This window comes from Triturus cristatus, chromosome 8 (assembly GCF_964204655.1).
Source record: "Triturus cristatus chromosome 8, aTriCri1.1, whole genome shotgun sequence".
Taxonomy (NCBI): domain Eukaryota; kingdom Metazoa; phylum Chordata; class Amphibia; order Caudata; family Salamandridae; genus Triturus; species Triturus cristatus.
The window spans coordinates 1,552,919,459-1,552,942,023 of NC_140591.1; the positions used below are offsets into that span (position 1 = coordinate 1,552,919,459).

Genomic DNA, 22,565 nt, shown 5'->3' on the forward strand with positions numbered 1-22,565 from the left:
ACTGGAGAAAGGGAGAGCCAGACTAAACATGGGCTAGAACAGAGACTGGAGAAAGGGAGAGCCAGACTAAACATGGGCTAGAACAGGGGCTGGAGAAAGGGAGAGCCAGACTAAACACGGGCTACAACAGAGACTGGAGAAAGGGAGAGCCAGACTAAACATGGGCTAGAACAGAGACTGGAGAAAGGGAGAGCCAGACTAAACATGGGCTAGAACAGGGGCTGGAGAAAGGGAGAGCCAGACTAAACACGGGCTACAACAGAGACTGGAGAAAGGGAGAGCCAGACTAAACACGGGCTAGAACAGGGGCTGGAGAAAGGGAGAGCCAGACTAAACACGGGCTAGAACAGGGGCTGGAGAAAGGGAGAGCCAGACTAAACACGGGCTAGAACAGGGGCTGGAGAAAGGGAGAGGGAGAGAAAGGACGACCAACCGAGTAAAGCATGGTCCATGAAGCGGGAGAAGAAAAGGGGGAAACTGTGCAGTGAGAGCAACATGAGAGAGCAACAGAATAAAGAGGGGACTGAGGAGAGGACGAGTGAAAATAGGGCAACTGAGAAGGCATGGGAGGAGTAGTGAGCGAGATGAAAGGAGAGTGTGAGTAAAAGGGATGGGGGGGTCAAAATAGAATAAAGGGAGAGAAAAGGTGTAATAGACCAGAAGAAAGAGAAGGTGAGGAAAAAAGATGGAGTGATTGAAGAGAGGTTGAGAAAAGGAACAAGAGGAAGGTGGAGACGGGGAGAATAAGGAGCAAAAGCGGAGCGAAGACCGGTTATGGGGAGAGATAGGGTTGTGGGGTGAAAGTGACAATGGATAAAGATGACCTGAGACATGTGAAGGAGGGGATATGTGGGGTAAGAGAGAGGGGTAGGAATAAAAGATGAAGAAAATGAGTGAAAGACTGCAGCAGAGAGAGGACGGAGAAAGGACGAGAAACGATGACCTTGACTGCGATGGGAGACAGGACAAACCAGGTATGTGTCGGAGGTGTAGAGAGTTGGAGCAACTGTCTAAAATAGATCAGGCATGTTAGGAGAGATTAAAGGGCATGAGAGTGGAAAGAGGGTGACCCGTGGAGGGAGAACTGAATGCCGTGAAGCAATAGTGAGAAGAAAACTGAGGGGGCACTGGAAAGGGTATTCTAGCCAAGTGCGATGAATTGAGCGAGAAGAGAGAACCCGTCCAGTGCCGCTGTGCTCACTGCCCAGGCTGCAGCGATCCCGCTGCTCGGCCCTCGTGCATCCCTCCACCCCCCCCTCCCCCATCTTTCACGTGTCTCCTCCAGCGCAGCTCTGGCTCGCACAGGCGCGGAGGCTGCAGTCTCTATCAGGAGCCTCTTAGTCTCTCGAAGGACCGGCCACCAGAGGACAATCGGAAGCTGCCCCTCCGCCACCTGCAGCTTAGGCCTCTCTGCTGAGAGCTCCTGCAGAATTCGCTCTCAGAAGCGCTGCCGAGACAGGTAACCCTGCCATCATATTTGGGGCTCTGAAAGTTGCTGGGTAGCTTATTTGACATTTTTTTTTTAATAACCAATTTTTGTTGACTTTGAGAAAAGTAAAGAAAAATAGAAACAAACAATACAGCATGTCAGGCATTGGAGCAACATACGGATTCCAGCGCCTAGTACAGGTACAACAAGTATGGTGTAACCGTGGAGCCGCACAGATGTGAAGACTGCCTTCAGTCCAGCACACCTAGCCATTTGCCCCAGATTTTCAGGTGTTGGTCCGGGCATCCCCTGGCCTCGAACAGCGGCCGCTCCTGCGTGGCACACCAATCCACCTCCCGGCGCCATTTAGCGAAAGAGGGTGGGGTGGGGTTCTTCCACGCAGCTGCTATGTCGCGCTTGGCCACCACTAGCGCCGCACCCAGGAATGCCGTGTCTGTCCTGGACCCGTCCAACCCGTCAGTTATGCCCAGGAGGATGTTCAGGGGGTTGTGTGGCACTTCCCATTACAATACCTCCAAGTTCTGCCTCTAAGGCGGTCCAGCAGGAGGCCATGTGGGAGCATGACCAAACTATGTGAAAGAAATCCACAGGATCCGAGCCACACCTCGGACAAGCCGGGGTGGGGATCAGGCCCGCTTTGTGGAGGCGACTGGGGGCGAGGTAGGAGGCGTGCAGGTAGTGGAGCTAGACCAGGCGAAGCCTGGCCGAAGCAGTGACCGTTCAGGGTGCCATCATCGCATCTCTCCAATCCTTGTCCTCCAGCGGACCCAGCCATGTCTCCCACCTGAACCTCAAGTGATCGAGAGATGCGGGACCATTATTTGTTAAAGAGCGATAAATACGGGAGACCCCACCTCTTCCGAGGTTGCCCATCATGACCTGGGTCTCAAGGGGGCTGTACTTTGGTAACGAAGTGCCAGGCTTGATATGTATATCTAGGGCATGGCGGACCTGCAAATACCTGTAGAATTGGTAGGGATGGAGTGTATATCTGGATTGCAAGTCGGAAAAGGAGCGAATATGGTATCCAGTCCATAAGTCCCCCCAATTGTGAGATACCGATGAGGTCCCAACACCGAAAGCCCGTTGAGTGTACCACCTCTCGCAGCCATGTACCCCGCCAGAGCGGCGTTTGTTGGGATAGCTTATTGTGCCAGTGAGTGTGTTGCGGGGAGACACGCCAGGCTGAGAAAACAGCACGGGTCACTATTGGGAGATCCCTAGGGATAGGGGAGACGTATAGCATGGCTTGGGCACGGGCAAAGCCCAAATCGTCGAGTTCCAATCTATAGGCCGGGTCAGACCAACCCCCATTGAACCAATCATGGACCACCAGGAGGGAGGTCGCCAGGTAGAGGTTTGTGTGTCCCATGCCTCCATCAAAGGGAGGCATCTGACCATGGCGGAGGGCCATACGGGGGCATTGGACCATTCCATAGGAATTTTATGACAAGACTATCTATGCCTCGAAACCAGGTGCGGGAAATGTGGTGTGGTATGTTCTGGAGAATGTAGAGAAACCAGGGGAGAATCATCATTTTAAATGGGGCTAATCGCCCCAATGGGTTAAGAGGTAATCGTCCCCATTTCAGCAGGTCCTACTTGGTTTTAGTGATTAGAGGGGTGATGTTAAGAGCCCAGGCCAAGTCCGGCAGCAGGGCAACCCATATTCCGAGGTATTTGAAAGATTGTCGGCGGATAGGAATAGTGGACTGCCAATCAAAGCCGTCTTTTGACAAGTGCAGGGGGACCATCGTGGATTTGGTTGTATTCAGTCGCAGACCAGAAATCTGTTCGAAAGCGTGCAGTATTTGCATGCAGTGAGGGCCAGAATGGGCTGGGTCAGCGAGAAACAACAGGACATCGTCTGCATAGAGCGATATCTTGTCTTCATGGGAGACCCGCCAGCACCGGATCTGAGTGTCAGCACGAATCAAGTTTGCCATGTCCCTCTGTCTACAGGAAAGATATCGGAGAGTACTCCATTGACTTGTACCTGCATGGCTGGTTTGGAGTATAGGACCTGTATCATATGATGAAAGTTGGGGCCCAGGCCCAGAACCCTCAGGACATCCCCAAGGTAGCCCTAGTCGAACGAATCAAAAGCTTTCTCAAAGTTGACTAAGAGAAGTGCCAGGTAAGGGGTAAGTATATGCTGGTGGGCCAAAGCCACGTGGAGGCGCCGAAGGCAGTGCCGGGTACCTCACGCCGACATAAACCCGCACTGGTCTAGATGGACCAGTCGGTTGAGGTAGGGTTTGAGGTGCTGGGCAAGTATTGTGGCAAAGATTTTTACCTCCGTATTGATCAGGGAGCTGGGACGATAATCCGCACGTCGCAGAGAGGGAGGTTGCGTCTTAGAAATGAGGACTATGGTAGCAGTGTGTGTTTCTGAGGGAAAGAAGCCTTTTGCAATAGCCTCCTTGTACAGTGCGGCCAGGTGAGGAGTGAGAATGTCTCTAAGTGGAGTAGTATTCCTGTGGGTAACCTTCCGGGTCTGGAGTCTTGCCAGGTGCGACCAGTGAAATGGCTCCCCGTATGTCTTTGTGAGAGATCGGACACACTAGCCCATCTGATTTGACTGCTGATAGCACGGGAAGGTGAAGGCCTTCTCGGCTGATGGATTCAGGGCTTCGGGAAGTGTAGAGTTGGGAGTAGTAGTCTGCGAAGGTTTGGGCTATGGCTCGAGGAGCGCGGTGGGTATGACCCGCCAAATCACGGATCTGTGGAATGATAAGGGTTGCCGGTGAGTAGATCTGCTTGATCTCGTCTCTCACCAGCACCAGTTGGCGCAAGTGGGAGTTGTTGGGTGAGCCTCTGGCGGCTTTTTCTAGATGGGCTTCCAGGAGCGTGAGCGTACTATCCCTAGTCGCCCGTTGGGCCTTGAGGCTTTGCCTGCCTCCCATAAGGTACCTGGAGAGGGGACGGAGCCTTGGTTTTCAAGAAAGTATCCCTCCACATCGGCCTGGAAAGCATCTATGAATTTGTGGTCTTGAAGGAACCCAGTGTTCATTTGCCACATTGAACGGAGAGTGGTGGGTGAACCCCCCCCCCCCCTCCCCCATGATCCGGAACAGTGGTGAGTGATCGGAGATGCCTCGAGGGAGGATGTCTAGGTCTCCAACATGTGTGCAGTCCGGGGCGGGTGTGAATAACGAATAACGGGTCAATACGAGAGTGACTACGGTGAGCTGCAGACGTGTGAGTGTAGAGGGAGGCGTGTGGGTTCTAGAGCCGCCTGATGTCGCAGAGGCCCATAGCTGCGGCCCAGTCAGCAAGCAGTTTGGCTTGAGAGGTGCGAGCGGGGGTGGGAGTCCCAGTGGCGTCGAGGATTGGTTGCATGACAGCGTTGAAATCCCCTCCTAGTAGCGTCATTCCCGGGGGCATAGAGGCAAGAGTGTCGCCTAGGCAGCGTAATGTCTGTGCATGGGCAGTGTTTGGAACATAAGCAGAGAGGACGGTCAGGGTGCCCACGCCGAGGGATCCGGAGAGGGCGACAAAACGTCCAAGCGTGTCCCTGAATACCTGGGAGAGCACAAAGGGGAAGCTGCGCTTTAGTATGATCGTAACCCCATGAGATCCCCTCGTGAAGCCGGAGTGCCAGACCCTGTCAAAGCCGTATCTAGCAAGGAATGGACAGAGATTGCCCAGGAGGTGGGTTTCTTGGAGTAAGAGGATGTCCGGATTGCCTCTGGGTGTATCGCAGGACTGCTGTGGGCTTGATTTGATCTAATAGGCTGTTTTACCTCGTTCCGCATTCTGTCGTGGAATGTTATGTGGTGCGTCATCTTGTCGTGGGTGCGTGGAGAAACCTGTAGTGTTGGGAGAGCTTATTGCACGGTGTGCGCCTTGAAGGCGGAGAAGAGTGCCAATGCAAGGTATTGTACGGTCAGTGTGAAAGTGCGTGATGGTGTATGCCTGAGAATGCAGAATAACTAAGAACACGGGGCCACAGCCCCAAACCCCCTCCCCAAACCCCCCCACCCAATACTTCAGGAACGGAAGGATATGTCACCCTGAACAATAGAAGCAATTCAACTAGAACGCTTAGAGTCAGTGAGACGTGGTGGACCCCTCGGACAAAGGATTGAAGGTGACATCAGCAGAGATAACTGATCAAGGTAAATGTCAGACAAGTGTAGTCTCTGCTCCGGCATTGCCATGACCATCCCGTGGAGCATCAAACTGGAATATTGGGACTGCGGGAAAGGTCAGAGTCTGCCGATTTGACAGTCAGGATCCCAGGTGACGCGCGTCCAGATGGTGAGAGAGCTGGGGTGCGAGCCCCTTGAGAGTGGTGAGGCCTCGACGGGGTGGGCTGGCTGCTTGATCTCGAGGACCCGGGTCTCGGGGAGTCCAACCTGGCCCTGCGTACCCTTCCACCTCTGCGGGACTGAGTGCGTCTGGACCGTGGGGGGTAAGCTGTCAGTGTCGGAGGCCTGGGAATCCAGCACCATTGATTTCGTTTTGAGCCGGAGGGGGCGCTCCTCTGTCAGCCAGATGAAGGCTGCCTCGGGACTGTCGAAGTATGATTTATCCTGGAAAACCACTCGCAGCCTGGATGGGAAGAGGAGGCGATATTGCAGATTGAGGCCGCGCAGTTTCTGTTTCACGTCTGTGTAGGATCGCCGTAATGACTGAACCTCCCTAGTATAGTCCAGGAATATCATAATCTTTTGGTTCTTGAAGACGACGGGTCCTCGAGAGCGAGTTACAGGATGAGGTCCCTGTCCCTGAAGTTAAGGATCCACGCTATGATGGCCCGGGGCGGCACGCCCAGAGGGGGTTTTGGAGCCAAGGAGAGGTGTGCACGTTTCACGGCGAACCAGGTGGGGAGCGTGCTGCGTGGTAACCAGAAGTTGATCCAGTCCTCAATGAAGGATTCCATTGGGCCGCGTTCGACTCCCTCCGGTAATCCCACCAGTCGCAGGTTGATGCGCCTAGAGTGGTTCTTGGCATCCTCTGCCCTCCGGTAAAGTTTCTTGGTCTGGGACTGCAAATGGACTACTTGCTCTTTTAGGCTGGTTACGTCGTCTTCGACCAAGGATATAGGGATTCTGCTTCAGTAATCCGGGCCGTGGCATTGCGGAGGTCCTGCCGGATCAGAGCCATGTCCACTCGGACTTGCCCGATTTTGTTCTCCACCGAGATTTGGGATGCCGAGATGGCTTGAAGGAGGGTGCTGATGTCCCCATGGGCAGTAGGATGGCCCTCTGCACCCTCCTGCCTCCTCCCCTGGTCCGTGACCGGCGACCCAGACCACTGTCGACAAGTACACGGAGTCTTTGGTCCTCGGTCGCGTCCCATTGTGGAGCGGGTGAGAGACCACCGATCACCAGAGGTCCCCGGGTAGGAATGTTAGTTCACAAAGTTGGTAGCGCGAACCAAGGCCCCACGATCCGCGCTGCAGTTGAGATGGCGTACGGTGGGCGTGCGTAATGCGGGCGGCAGTAATCCACTGGAACGACCCTGGCCACCCTGCATCCCAGCCGAACCACCGTGTGCAGACCCTTGCGTAGGGCACCTCCTTGGGCTCAGCAGGGACCAGACAGGGCCCAGCCGGCTTGTGGGACCTTCCCAGGGCCTCACCACACATTCATTGGTATGGACAATAAGTCTGTGATTAAAGGAGGTGTGAGGCGGACGAGAATGCGGAATCTGGAGTGGATTCTGTAGGACGTCAAAGCAGGCCGGGTCTATGAGGAGCCACAGGCAGTAGTGGGGTGAGTGGAGGGAGCAGGCGGCAGAGTCACAGCGGCTAGCCCACCGCAGAAAACAGGCAGGAAACAGGCCCAGGAAGGAGCAGGGTTGTGGGCTGGATTCGAAGGCGGGCAGCCAGGGATGCCCCGATTGCAGAGCCGGACCAGTGCGTGGGTGTCAAGAACCGAGGCGGCACACTGGAGGAATGGAGGGGGGAGGGGGAGAGGGGTAGGTGGTAGGGGCCTCTACCTGCAGCCGAGACCCCTCACCGTGCAGGACGATTCTCTGCCCTCCCCCTCGCTGCTGCCCGCAGCACACAGCGGAGCCCCCAGGGGGCGGAGATCCGGCCCGGATGACACGTGAGCCGCCGGACTCAAGGGCAGCAGCGGAGGCCTCCACTGCACATGGCCACGACCAGGCCCCAAGGCGTCACCTGAGCACAGGAGGAGGGGGGGGGGGGTGTATGACCACAGGGTCAGCCCTGCCACCAGAACCGACGGCCGATTTACCCCTGGGCAGTATCACGATGGTGGTTGCAGCTCAATTACAGCCTTGCCACAGTCATCAGCGTGTACACCGGGCTTGTTGCCGAAGGGAAGCATGGATGAGGGGGGGGGAAGGTCCCTGCAGCCCCGCTGCTCGGGTGGTGCAGTCAAAACCCCCCTCCGTGCAGGATGACTCTTGTCTACCCAACGCCTCCTCCCGCTGCACTCCCCGGAGCCCCAGGGGGTGGCGGAGATCAGGCACTGGTTGAGCTGTAGTTGAAGGTAGCAGCGGGGGGGGGGGGCCCCATCGCTTATGGGCGCGAACAGGCCCCCAGACGTCCCAGGAACACCGGGGGGGGGCGGACCACTGGGTCTGCCCTACTGCCTGATCCGACAGCCGATCCCCAGGGGCTTCGCAGTGCAGGCCTCAGGTCAGACCGGGCACTGTAAGGATGCCACAGCCCCGGCAGGAAGGCAAAAGGCAGCGCCAGAAGGAGGCCGCGGGCCGAGTTGCCAGGCCGTGACACCAGATCTCTCCCTCCTCTTCTTCACGCGGGTGGGGGAAATCCCCAAGGCCCGTTACACCTACAATGGCTAGCTTGGGTGAGGGTCAGCCGCTCAAGGCCCGGAGGCACAGAGCGAGCGCCGCCATTACAGGTGCGGCGGGGTGGGAGATCAGACGACGAGACGGCACAGCAGGCAAGCAGCAGCGGATGTCACCTCAGGCGGGGAGGCAGACGGCCAGGAAACAGTGGCCACAGATCTCAGGGTCAGAAAGCTGCAGATGTAGGCGGATCGTGGCACGGATGATGAAGGGGTCCGGAGCATTCCTAGAGTGCGACCGCCATCTCGATGTGCCAAGCCACGCCCAGCTTATTTGACTTTATCCTCACCCCTCAGCCCCCCTCCCCACCTTTCAAAAAACACCCTGTATACTGTGCTCTGCTTTTTAGGTCTCGCTGAGTCCGCGCGCATGCGCTGCTCGGAGAGACTTTTAAAAAATGCTACCGCCGGCTTCAGCTTGCAGTGCATGTGCGCGGGTGCGCGCTTCAGCAGAGGCGCATTATGGCGTGATTACTGCTGCGCGTGCACCACTCGCGCACATGCACTGCAAGCTGTGGACGGCGTTTGCATTTTTAGCTTGCTAATCGCGGCACCGGTGCTTTACTTTTAACATTAAAAGTAAAGCGCCGGTGCCTCGATTATAGCAAAAGTAAAGAAATAGAAACAAACATCTAATTCTTTACTTTTGCTATAATCGCGGCACCCGCGCTTTACTTTTAATTTGAGTATGGTCTATAGAAATCTCGAGTCCAATCGCACCCATGCCCCTATCTATATTTTGATAGTGGACCATCTAAGCAACCTAGACATTATATCTTCCCGCTGTCTAACACAACAGGATAGTTTTGCATTTCTCCTGACTGCTTTGCTTCTACAAGATGCTTTGTATATGTGCTTTGTTTGACATCTATTTGTTGTATAGTAACTGTACTGACTGTATAGCGCTCTGATATCTGTTTAGGATCTTGTTCGCGCTCTATAAAACTTTCAAAATAAATAAATGTTAAAAGTAAAGCGTCGGTGCCGCGAATATAACAAAAGTAAAGAAATAGAAACAAACATCTATTTCTTTACTTTTGCTATAATCGCGGCACCCGTGCTTTACTTTTAATGTTAAAAGGAAAGCACCGGTGCCGCGATTAGAAAGAAAACCAGCATTGGCATAGCCAATAGGTCTCGCCTTTGGGACCTTAGAAGTGTTTAGCCATGCAACAGTTGCATAACTAAATACTTATAAGGTCCCAAAAGCGAGACCTATTGGCTATGCCAATGCTTGTTGGAAATGCCCTTGGGATAGGCATGTTGTTTAAAGATCTTTATGACAAGGACACTAGCCTATTGAGCGCTTATCATGGGCTTGGAACCTATAACCGCAGGGTTAAATACATATATCCGGAGCAGGCACACTGACCGTTTGAGCTACCTTCCTGTTTCGGGAAACGTTAACCTGAGTGTTACACGCGCACATACATACATCTCAGTAGTAGGCACTTAAACCTGTTGTGCTATCTTCCAGTGATTGGAACTTGAGGCCCAAGGGTTGCACATACATTCTAACTACTTCAGCTGTGTTGCTGTCATTGAACCTGTGACCCGAGGTTTAGACGCATACCTCTGCAGTAGGCACATGGACCCCTTGAGCTATTGTGCTGGGTGAATGGCCAGGGACCCATTATGGATGCCATTGATATCTGAAACTATAGAGTTTAACAGTCTCGACGTGTGGAGGGTCAAACCCTCGATTTCACTCGGATGTCCCCTGCTTATAAGGGACAACCTTTCAATTGTGACCTTTGGGTGTACTCAAAACAGATTTGAGGTAAGACCGGGTCAGCATGTTTATGTCCTAGAATACGTCAGCATGGATCAAGGGCTCCACAGCTCGAGACGTGGTGCAGAGAGTGTCAGGGGCAGTGACCTGGTCCAATGGCTAAAGCTACCCGTATTAGGACTGTTCCAATCTCTGCTCCGCACTTGGGCTAAAACAACGTGATTTGTGGCGAATCCCTTAAGCTATGCGTGTCTAAATAATTAATGTAATGAATCTCCGCATATTAAGTGTGATTGTCTAATTCAAATGATATGATGGACACGACTTTTGTATGCCCCCAGAACTCCTTCTTAATTTTAAAGGCAGATAATGAGCCAGAGTTCTAATCCGGACTTTCTACACTTGGTAAAAACGTGTGATCATCACGTGCCCATGTTTAAACGGGCAATAGGGGCATTCTCAAAGTTTTTTGGAGAAACTTTGCACAGTGGAAGTACCTGTTGCGGGCATCCGCAGCGTTGTCTATTTTCTCCTCCTCCAGCGTCGCCTAGGGCTGCTCGGGTGTCGCCACTTTTATGGTGCTCCTGGGGGTCATAAATGCAGGGAGCGGGCAGCCCCCCTGGGAGGCTCTTAGCAGCCCTGTGTCCCGCCACGCCACGGCCACCATTGTCCGGGCTGCTTCCTGCTTTGAAAGTGGAAGCGGGCGTGGCCTGCCAAATGTAAGCAAAGCACGTCCTGCCTAACTAGAAAAAACTCAATAAATAAATAGTACACGTACATGTAACAACCAAGTAAAAGGGCCAGTAGCCATAAGAGGATACAAATGATGACATGGCCGTACTAAGGAGGGACTAAAAAGCCTCATAATTAATTAGAGGCCAGCATTTACGAAGGTCAAACACACAAGCCAATGAAAAATATGGGCGGGGTAGTGGGTGGGGCTTCTTTACCGTACTGAACTACCCCAGATCTTCCCTAGAGCAGCGCTTGCGCGCTGCCACTAGGCTCGACCTGAAAAGGCTGAATGGATATTCTGGCGCACAGGTTGAGATTATATACAGAGGAAGTGGCAGCCAGTGTCCGATGAACCAGCCACTGAACTGTTTTGTGGCACTTGACTATTTGGAGGGAACCAACCACATGTAACTACATTATACTAGGTACAGAGTCCAGTCCTTATGAACGAATATCACATAATCGTCAGTGTCTTTAAATCCGAGTTGATGGTTGACTTCCAGTGTACTTGTACAGGATTTATACTCCCTCCACACAGTCCTCAGCCAGACAAGTGCTCATTGCTGGTGTTTTCAGCTATTGTGCCATAATTGGACACAAGATGTGGCGTATGTTCAAGGCTTGCATCCCTTTCTTACAGGCGGCAGCCAGCAATCATGCCTTTGATGCCTGTCTTTTTTGAAGTGTTCCATTTCACATACCACACACTTTCCTGCTTGAACTCCAATCAGCGAGCTGAGCTCAAAGCCCATTTCTGCAACTCTGCCATGTGCTGGGAAACAAAGGGGTGATGGTTACACTGGAGTACCCCTTCTCCTCATAAATGTAAATGTAAATGTAAATGTCAAGGTACTTATAGAGCGCACTGTCACCAGACGGCCACCTTGCGGTGTCGCCTTTTGCGGTTTCCTGGCGCTGATACTCATACCGCTGTGGAACCCCTCCTGGCTTTCCCTGTGAAGTGTCCACTCCTGGGCACCCCCAGGGTGAAGCCAGGCATCCTTAGCGCTGTTGGGGCCGGTGTGGAGGCTAAGCAAGCTATTGCCCAGAGTTGCAGCGTGGGGCCCGTGATTAGAATAGGCACCGAGGCGAGAATAGACAGGTCCGAGGAAATTGAGCCCGAGCCCCGCCGAGGCGGGAATCGAACCCTGGTCCCTGGCCAGAACTCTGCTTCAGTCACGCTGCACATGCCTCTTGCAGTCAAGGAGAACTGAGATTTCCTCAACAAAGATGGGCTGCTTGTATTTACCAGGAAAAATCAGTAAACCGCATTCCCACCCTCAGGTCCAGGTAAGAAAGACTTTAACCCATAACTTGTGTTTAGTGGCCACACAGCTTTAGTCCTTTATTGGGTGAATTACCAATTCGAACAGACTGGAGTACTCTGATGGTAGAACCACATTGTCACATCATAGTATTGGACAAAGACATCCCTCTGTTTCTGTCCTTTAGGAGTCCTTGGAAGATTTCAGAACTTATGAAGGTGCCTGGACCAGAGTATAAGGAGCCAGACTTTCCATTGTCCTAAAAATGTTCCCCAATACATTGCAGTAACTGGAAAAGGCCTTTACGCATGAGCTGGCTGACATGAGATACAGAGATTGGAGGGGTGCTGCCACTGCCGAGCAAAACCTGGAGCAACGAAATGCCTGGTCGGTGAGATATGGTGTAATGAGGAGCAGAACAGCGAAGGATTAATGCATCAGAAGCTTCCAACCCTACATTCAGTTTAAGGGTGCTGGATAATTTGGTTGTCATTCATTTGACCTACCAGATATAGCACAAAAGCATGACCGTTCCTCCGAAAAAGACTTTTACAACCATGTGCTGGGTGTTGAGAAATACCACCACTTATGAGTTCAATTTGGTGAGAATTCAGTGCTTTTATACAGAATGCTTAAGTGGATACGTTAGAAAGGTCAATCTTCATTAATATGAAAACTCTGCGCCACACCTTCTCTTACCTAGGATTTCCTCACAAGGGCCAAGCTACTATCTCTCTTGTACTGCCTAAACTTGATTACACCAGTAGCCTCTACCACGGCTCATCTTTATCAACTATGAAAAGACCATAACAAATTCAAAACTCTGCTGCCAGACTACACCTACAAAGGCACAATTCCACATCTCCCCTGCCTTGAGGGCCCTACATTGGTTACCGGTTGCCAAAAGATCCACCGTCAAGCTGCTTTGTATCACCCATAAAGGGATACATGGAACGGGACAACTTTTTTCTGGAAAAATAAATATTCCCTTCGGTATTTGGTTTAATTACACCTACTTCTTCAATTAATACCACATTCGTTCCTACTTCATATATGCCGCCTCAAAAGTCCATGTGTAGTAGTTGTAGTGCAACACATAAGTAGTGGAAAAATATATAATATATTTATTGAAAATAGTGAATAATATTGTTCCACCACTCTCTAAAAAAAAAAAAAAAAAAATCATGAATATAGGACCCAACACAATCCAAATTCTCTCACAATGATCAAAAGGACCCATGCGGTCCAATATCTAAATTGGCCTATATTTTTTGAACAGTGCAGTAAAATCACCGAATACATTGAACCAAGTAACCTCCGCTCCAGATTGGCATCTCGCCCCAAAACACATCATACAAGAAAAAAACATGGATGGTACACATGTCTCTGTTCAAGCATCCAAACTATAGAATTCATTACACCCAAACAGAAGATCCACAGACCGCTATCTCATCTTCAATAAGACTACTCAAGAGTTCCAGAGGAGAAGAAAGGAGATGTGCTCTACTGCAAGATCTTATAAGAAAATAATTTTAAACTTCTTTTTAGTAAAGAATCATCAGTGTTGGGAAGCAACTTTACCACAGTGCATATTTGACACTACATATATAGCAACTCATTGTACATTTCTGTAAAATATTGTATTTTCCGAATGAACTGGGACCCAAGGAAACTGTCTCCAAAACAATCTTCATCTCCCAGCCCTTCCCGTCTATGTATCATGGCTTCCCTTACCTATTCCTATACATATCCACTGGCTCCGTACTTTTTCCCCATTTCTTCAAGCAGCCTCGACTCTCCTATATTGTTTTCTCCACTGCACAGCACCAATCCATGTCCATCTTCCAATGCGCCACCGTCGGTGGTTGGCTGGCACCATAGGCCCCTGCAATATAAGTTCTTATTAATTTAATAATTTAGGAACATGAAACGCCATGTGCCTTCCCCTACACATTTTAGTTTGATGCCCTTAATAATGGGTACATGCGGCAAAACATTGCAGATGCGGTCTATTTATAGCAGTAGCTATCCAGTGAGCCATCCAGTTGGGTACAAATGCTGATGCGTTCTGGTCTTAATAGTACCGATTCAGTTCATTATGCTCTACAATGCGTTTATTAAATTAATACGAACTTGCAGCCCTGGGACATTGCAGTTTTCTATGGCTTGGAAGGAGCACCGCTACCGCCAAGCCATAACAAACACTGCTATGCTTTCAGCAAACAAGATCAGAAAAAATGCACTCGCTTGCTGAAAGCAGAGCCGAATTGCTTTTGGACAGAGGGAGCTGCATGTCAGCTGCTACCTCTGTCCAAAAGCAATGCCAGCTCCAGCAGAACGCGGGGAGTCGGCAGCGGTGCCCTGGGTGGGACTAGGGCACCCAGCCTAGTGGCCAGGCCCCGGGGATGGGGTCCCTGGTACCGAAAATGGCATGGGGGTGGCTTGGCCGACCCCCCCCCTCCCCTTTTAACTAATTAAAAAAAGGCCACATTTACGGAGTGGTGGAGAAAGGGGTGTGGTCATCAAAAACCTCTCAGCAAACCCATTGTGTGGGGCGTACTAGAGGTAACAGGAGGGGTTGTTGGCCCTCAAGGACCCTCAGTTGCCAAGGGAATTTATCCCCCAACAAGTAGTGCGCCAGGAGTTGCCTTTGCAGAGTGGTGTAGAAATGGGGTGTGGCCACTGAAAACCTCTCAGCAACCCCGTTGTGTGGGACTTACTGGAGGTAACCGGTGGGGTAGTTGGCTCCCAAGGACATCCTTGGCCAGCTACCCCATCTGTTATCTCCAGTAAGTCCCACACAGCAGGATTGCTAAGAGTTCTTCGGAGACCACGCCTGTTTTATCCATCACTCTGCAAACATGGCTCCTGGCGCAATACTGGTTGGGGAAGGAAGTCGACTTTACTCCTGAGGGACCTTAGGGGCCAAGAAGCCCTCCTGGTACCTCCTGTAAGTCCTACACAGTGGGATTCCTGAGGGCTGTTCTGTGTTCCTGTCCCCTTTCTCCACCACACTGCAAACGCGACTACTACTTAAAAAACCATAGAAATTCACGGGAAAGAAACAAAGGTTACAGGGACATTAAAGTTAGGCTCAGGTTTTACTCGTACAAAACCAGTGAAATTCAGCAGTTACAGTTAGGAAGCTAACTATTACTCGCACCCCCACAATGCATTGCATATGATCTCACATATTGCATCACTCATGACATGGTCAGTGGCCTCACTGATGACATCCTCCAGTGACTGAGTGTTTTAAAAAAGTTCATGATTGTTAAATATATACCAAGGTGTATTGGTAAATCAATGGGTGTATGCGTGCCTGTAAGGGTGGTTCAGTGGGTGTGTGACTGACTGTATAAGTGAGAGATCAGGTGTCTCAGTGAATGTATGGGTGAGTGACTGGTTGTGTGAATGTCTGTATCAGTCTGTCAGCTGGTGTCTAAGTGGCTGTATGGATGTGTGAGTGGGTACGTGTGTTTCTGTGAGTGATTGGTTGTCTGAGTACCTCCGAGTATCTGAGTGTCTGTGTGAGTGGGTGAGGGGGTGTGTGACAACATGTATGGATGAGTGAGTGAGTGAGTCGGTGGCTGAATGGGTTAGTGAGTGTGTGTGAATGGCTGTATGAGTGAGTGTGTCTATGGCTGTGTCAGTGAGTGAGTGCATGAGTCAGTGGTATATGAGTGAGTAACTAACTATGTGAAAGGCAGTATATGTGAGTGACTGTATAGGTGAGTATGTGTTAGTATCAATGTGAGTGTGTGTGTAACTGAAGGATAAGTGGATGTGTGATAGACTATGGGTGAGTGAGTATGTGTGTGAGTAGCTCTATGTGTGACTGACTCAGTGTGTGAGTGGGTGTATGAGTGGATATGTCAGTGGCTGTATTGGTCAGTGAGTGGGTGTATCAGTGGCTGTGTGAGTGAGAGTGGATGTGTGTGTGTTGTATGAGTCAGTGAGTGGGTAAGTACTGGTATGGGTGTGTGAATAGTTTGAGAATAGTAGTGTGGAAGTTGGAGTGGGTGTATAAAGGTTATATGGGAGTGTGAGTGGGTGCGTCTGATTCTGTGGATGATGTCATCAGTGATGTCATTTGAGATGAAAATATATCTATTAAAAAAAATGTATATATATATAGTTATGCTTAACACGGATCTAGGTCACTGCATAGTTAACATAAAAGCAATTTGGTTATATGCTTATGGGTCTCTGTTTTATTTTACTTTATCGCAATGTGTAAATATGATCATAAAAATTGTATCTATAAGTGTTTCACTATTGAACTATTAGGGCAAATATAAAATACAATTAAATAAATTAACTAATTTAAAAAAAATTACATCGCCCCCCCCCCCCCCCCACAAAATGTATGTACATAAATAAAATTTGCTTTATGCAGAGCAACCCTTGAAGGTCGGAGTTTTTAACTATTTATTTATTTATACATGTACGCATGGAACTTTATATAATATAACTTTCTATCTCTTTATTGTTTTTCATAAACATGTATACCTTTCTATCTAGTTATGTATCTATATATATATATATATATATATATATATTTTTCCAGCTGCTTCCTTTTGGTTTCCTGCAATAAATAGAAAGCTTTACCAAAATCGACTTGTTGGTGGTTCCCTTACAACAGGCAAACTTGTGTTGGATGTTATTGCGGCCCCGCCTGAGTCGCTAAGGGAGCTCCGCCATGCCTCGGTGTGGTCTAGTTACAGCGCCAACCGGCGCTGCAGCGAGAAGGACAAGTCAGCTGATTGCGGGATTGTAAGAGGCAATTTGAACGGCAGGACAAGTTATCGCAACCCACTGGGGTTTCATATGCATCAAGAGACAGCACTTGCATGGCAACTCACTAGAGTAAGATGAAGGACACTACAGTTACCAGCAGGCCATGCAGTTGGCCACGCCCAACCGGGCGGTGACTTCCACAATTTTCAGGTGTCTACAAATTGCCGTGACAAGTATCTGCCATTTGCCTGCAGCCCATGATGAAGTACGGACAGTACGAAACGCGTCGGCAGCATCACATTGTGCGGAGCTTTTTCCAGCTGCTTCCTTTTGGTTTCCTGCAATAAATAGAAAGCTTTACCAAAATCGACTTGTTGGTGGTTCCCTTACAACAGGCAAACTTGTGTTGGATGTTATTGCGGCCCCGCCTGAGTCGCTAAGGGAGCTCCGCCATGCCTCGGTGTGGTCTAGTTACAGCGCCAACCGGCGCTGCAGCGAGAAGGACAAGTCAGCTGATTGCGGGATTGTAAGAGGCAATTTGAACGGCAGGACAAGTTATCGCAACCCACTGGGGTTTCATTTGCATCAAGAGACAGCACTTGCATGGCAACTCACTAGAGTAAGATGAAGGACACTACAGTTACCAGCAGGCCATGCAGTTGGCCACGCCCAACCGGGCGGTGACTTCCACAATTTTCAGGTGTCTACAAATTGCCGTGACAAGTATCTGCCATTTGCCTGCAGCCCATGATGAAGTACGGACAGTACGAAACGCGTCGGCAGCATCACATTGTGCGGAGCTTTTTCCAGCTGCTTCCTTTTGGTTTCCTGCAATAAATAGAAAGCTTTACCAAAATCGACTTGTTGGTGGTTCCCTTACAACAGGCAAACTTGTGTTGGATGTTATTGCGGCCCCGCCTGAGTCGCTAAGGGAGCTCCGCCATGCCTCGGTGTGGTCTAGTTACAGCGCCAACCGGCGCTGCAGCGAGAAGGACAAGTCAGCTGATTGCGGGATTGTAAGAGGCAATTTGAACGGCAGGACAAGTTATCGCAACCCACTGGGGTTTCATTTGCATCAAGAGACAGCACTTGCATGGCAACTCACTAGAGTAAGATGAAGGACACTACAGTTACCAGCAGGCCATGCAGTTGGCCACGCCCAACCGGGCGGTGACTTCCACAATTTTCAGGTGTCTACAAATTGCCGTGACAAGTATCTGCCATTTGCCTGCAGCCCATGATGAAGTACGGACAGTACGAAACGCGTCGGCAGCATCACATTGTGCGGAGCTTTTTCCAGCTGCTTCCTTTTGGTTTCCTGCAATAAATAGAAAGCTTTACCAAAATCGACTTGTTGCTGGTTCCCTTACAACAGGCAAACTTGTGTTGGATATATATATATATATATATATATATATTTTTTTTTTTTTTTTTAAACTTTTACTGTAGAAAAAAACTAAAACAAATCTTCGTCCTTCTCCAATTCACTGCTCTCATCCTATACCTCTTTCCATATGTCCTCTACCTCCACTCTGATTTATCCCAAACCTCATTGTAGTACTGTGATCTCCCAAATAACCATTTCTCGCCTCTTACCGCATCTATCCCTCCTTTGACTCAACCCAAACCTCCCTGTACTGCTATGATCTCCAAATCACACTTTCTAGACTCTTCTCTCTATCCCGCCTTTGACTCCTCTCAAAACTCGTTTTACTACTTTGATTTTCAAAATAGCACTTTTTAGAGTCTTCCTTCCTCAACCCTTCCTTTATTCTATTCAATGCAACTAACAGACTCACATGTCCCCGCTCAAATAACCACCTAGAGTTCCCTGCACTAATCCACTTTGGGTTCCGGAGTCGCATGCTACTCACCGAATGAATGCGTCAACGCTTCGTCAAGGGTAGTAAACGCTATATAAATACTATTGCAATTTTCTGTCAGGTAATTGACTGTAGTCTGGAGGAGCGCGATTGTCAAGGGTAAGAGGGTGTTTTGAATGAGTTTACTACACTCGTGATAAAAAAGAGTGCCTTTTAAACTCAGAAGTGATGGTGTGAGTTTACGTTTTGAACCCTGAAACAGAAGATTCTGGGCCTCACGTGCTTCACATTTCTATAAAAAAAAACATTAAAAGAAATGTTTTTCATTTTTACAGAATTAAGGCCCTTTTGGAATGGTCAAGAGTAGGGATTTGTTTTGATATAATGTAATTATTTCAATTGGAGTAATACAGTTTGGTGTGGAATGTTGACACTCCGTAAAAACGAGCATTCTCGGTAGACTGCAAGTAGCCCATTGGGCCTCTAGTAACCTATCTGTCCTTTGTGTTTTAGGTTCCGAATTATCTCCCCTCCATTAGTGCTTCGATTGGGGGGGAAAGCCCACAGAGGTACGTTTGGCGCTTCTGCATTGGCCTCCACTCTGCACCCCGCTTCCTGGTGGCGGCGGCCTACTGGAATCATTATCGTGCCACGACATGTTCCAAGCGCACTTACCACGTCCTGTGCCGCATTATCTACACCCTGAACGTCCTGGAGAACCTCTGCCTGCTCCTGCTGACATACGTGTCCTCTATAGAGAACCCTGGTAGGTGACATGTTTCGGCACACAATATACCTTCTTTTACTGCAGTCTTGGAGGTCTTGCCACGTGACGCTATGTGGAGTAGAGGTCATCTCATTAAGGAATGTGAATGATTGAGCTTTCTTGTATAATGCTACTAATTACTCTGTTGCAATGTCCAAAGCACACAGCAGACTGAAAGGTTACATAAAGGGTGTGTGGTCAGAGGAGGGAGACATGACTGAGCCAACTTTCAGCCAGTGGTTCCTTGATTATGTTTTTTTGTACAAGAGTGGGCTTCTCTGTGCATAAATGTAATAAATGTGGCCTGGCCATCCTTTTTTTTATTTTTTTACATCCCACAAGAGTCCTGCGGGATCACTGTACTTTTTTGCCGTTTTTTCCCCTTTTTGGCCCAAAGGGGTCCCTCTGCCCCCCCCCCTTCACCTGCCCCATTATATATATATATTTTTTTCTTCTAACTTCAGGACAGGGGCGTAAGTCTCGGAGTCCTAATGTAGGGGAGCTTCATCAGCTTCCTTGACTGAACTGATGCTAGTGTGGTGCCTTGTGGGCCAAATGCTGTCACAGTGTGAAAGCTAGGAGATGGGCAGGGATATTCCAAGGACTATCGGTGTAAAATGCTAAAAAGGGTGCGCGCGTCCTACCAAATGGGCTTGTAGATACAGCTGCAGTACAGCGCTCTTTGCCGTGCACTATTGGCACCATAAGCTGATTCCCTTCCCACCTCCTTCTGGACACCAGTCCTCCGGATGAGGGTTGCTGCTGCGCATGTCCAACAGGGCTGATTCTACCCCATGCATCATGGCTGGATGAAGTCCAATTGAGAGTGAGGGGGAACAACCCAAAGATGGCCCTAAAACAATCATTGTCTCTGGGGCCTATAATTGCCTTGGTTAGGATGCGACTGCGGTGCAGACCCTGGAGGGTGGAGATCAAATAGATCATGTCCCTTCCTTCGATGCTAGTGATGGGTACACAGATGCTGCCACCAGATGGCAAGTTAATGGCATACATTGTGCATGAGACGCTGATAACGCAGTTAATAAGGGTGCTTTGTAAGAAACATGCATGTCGCCTGGAGAGCCTACCCACAGAGCTCTGCAAATCCCACAGTACCTGGAAGGCGTGCGCAAGGGGCGTGCAGATGAGAGAGGCTTGTTCTCTCTTTCTCCCTGGCCGAGACTGCACAGCTCCACCACCACTGGTGCTCCAGTGAGACTCTGTACCTGACCGCTGGGGATGCCTTCAGTCTCAGACAAGAGAAGTCTCAGAGTCTGACTCCAGGCAGAGAGAGCAGTTGCACACTGAAGGCAGGATGGAAGCTGTTTTTCCAGAGTGGAACAGAAACCAGGCTCCAGGTGGGCAACTTGAGTAGTGGAGTTTAACTCAAAGAGCCCCACACTCTCCCTCTTAGGAGGTTCTGCTCTCGTATAAAGGGGTGCTTTTGATGGAAGCTGAGCTGGCGCGTCTTAAGTGCCTAATGTTGGGGGTGTTGGGTGGGAAGGCTCTTGGTTCACTGAGATTGTATCCCGTCCCACAATGGTCCCATCCATGTCCTTGCGAGACTCAACTAAAACGTGTACGTTGGTCTAGAACAGTGTTCATTATTTTGGGCCTGATTACGAGCTTGGCGGTGAGGGAGCAGGCTGCCGCGTCAGGGCTCCGCGCCCACACCGCCAAAGTCGACCACCTGCCAGATGAGGAGTTTTCTCCTGGTTTGGCAGGCAGTGCTTTGGCGATCCATTGGCGCTGCCGTTCTAAGGCTCATCAGTGAGCGTTAGGAAGGCAGTGCCGAGGGACTGCCAAAGCCCGTTCCTGCATGGCATGGACTGTGCATTCCATGCCGTGCATGCATTCCCACGCCCTGTGGTAACAGGAGGCCCTGAGTGGCCCCTTTAGTTTCCTCACCACCACACTTTTCATCGCAGGCTCACCGCCATGAAAACTGTGGCAGTGAGGAAACTCATAATATGCTTGGCGGTGGCACGGCGGCACCACCAGCATGTTGCAAGCTTCAGACTGCCATGCCACCACAGAGGGAGCACGGATCCCTGCGGTTGCTGCGTTCCCATGGCGGTCCAACCGCCAAAGTCCGAATACGGGGGTTGGACCGCTCACCACCACCACCACTGCTGTGCCGCCCCTGGTTTGGCTGTCTACATACCGCCAGACTCTAATTTGGCCCCTCTGTTTTGTAGGAGGCGGGGACCACCCAAAAACCTGAAATATTAACTGCAGCAAGCAGAAATGCATACAGTCTCCTATACCTTACAAAACACCTATACAGTGTGACTTTACAAGATCAAAAGTACAAAAATGTGCTAATGTGGGCCACTATTTAAACTATCAGATTCACTAATGGTGGACACTTTTTAGGTCGAGGGACCATCCGGTCTACCGAAGGCAGAACCGGAAGTCCGGAGATTTAATGTTTCTTAGAGTGGCTATTTAGCCTGCTTTTCTTTTAGCCTCTCCTCCATTGGCTGGCTTCCTAAACGGAGGCCAGCCATTGGAGGAGAGAGCCGTCCCTCCAAATAGGCTCCGTCTTTTTCAGATTCGGGGGCATGTTCCATGCTCTTCTTTCCACTTTTTAGCCACACCCTTTTTTAGGCGTGTTTTTCTCTCCTCCAGCCAATGGCAAGAGGAGAGAAAAAGAAACACGCCCCCGAATCTGAAACCGCCGCTGCGTTTCTCCGAGGCATTTCTGCTTCGCCTCGGAGAAAGGCGGCGGTGTGTGTTTTCTTTCCAACTTCCTATCTACGGCTCTTGCACCCACACGCTTCTCTGTCATGTCTAGTGAGATACACCTACGTGACGGTACCTTTTGGCGGAGGTTGTGCATGATTTTGAACATTTCTGAGCGTCCAGTAGGATATATTGGGGAGCATTCACTAGAATCTAGAAAGCTCTTCCTGGACCAGCGAGCCCCTCTCCGGACCAGAGTTGTCGTCGCCCATATATATGTGTGAGGTAGCGGATTAAGTGGGGAACAGCCGAGCGCTTGTTATGGCGGCGGTGTTGTGAAAGGGCTACCGAGCGCTGCCGCGGAGCCCACACTGCACAGCAACATCTACCTGGAACTGTGTCCACAATTTGATATATTTTTATGTTATTTTAAAGTAAGTGATAAAGGCTGTTATTCTTATCACACAGGCGAGGGAGCCGCTGACACATTCGGTGTTATATTGACATCCATTACTTGTTAGTGCTGCTTAGAGATTTCACTTTTTTATTTTATTTTGACATCAATTTTCCAAATTGTAAGG

At 50.1% G+C, this 22,565-nt stretch overlaps 1 protein-coding gene across 4 annotated transcripts in view; it reads left to right on the plus strand.

The window, feature by feature from the left end:
- The window catches only part of PGAP2 (post-GPI attachment to proteins 2), a 276,597-nt gene that overhangs the window by 92,377 nt on the left and 161,655 nt on the right, over positions 1-22,565 (plus strand). For all 4 annotated transcript variants that reach the window (XR_014967981.1, XM_085623463.1, XM_085623465.1 and 1 more), the window contains exon 3: positions 19,047-19,299. Coding sequence is in view for 3 of the 4 variants with exons in the window: in XM_085623463.1 (XP_085479589.1) it covers positions 19,047-19,299 (253 nt within the window). In the remaining variant the exon portion in view is untranslated. The remainder of the gene's footprint in view (positions 1-19,046; positions 19,300-22,565) is intronic.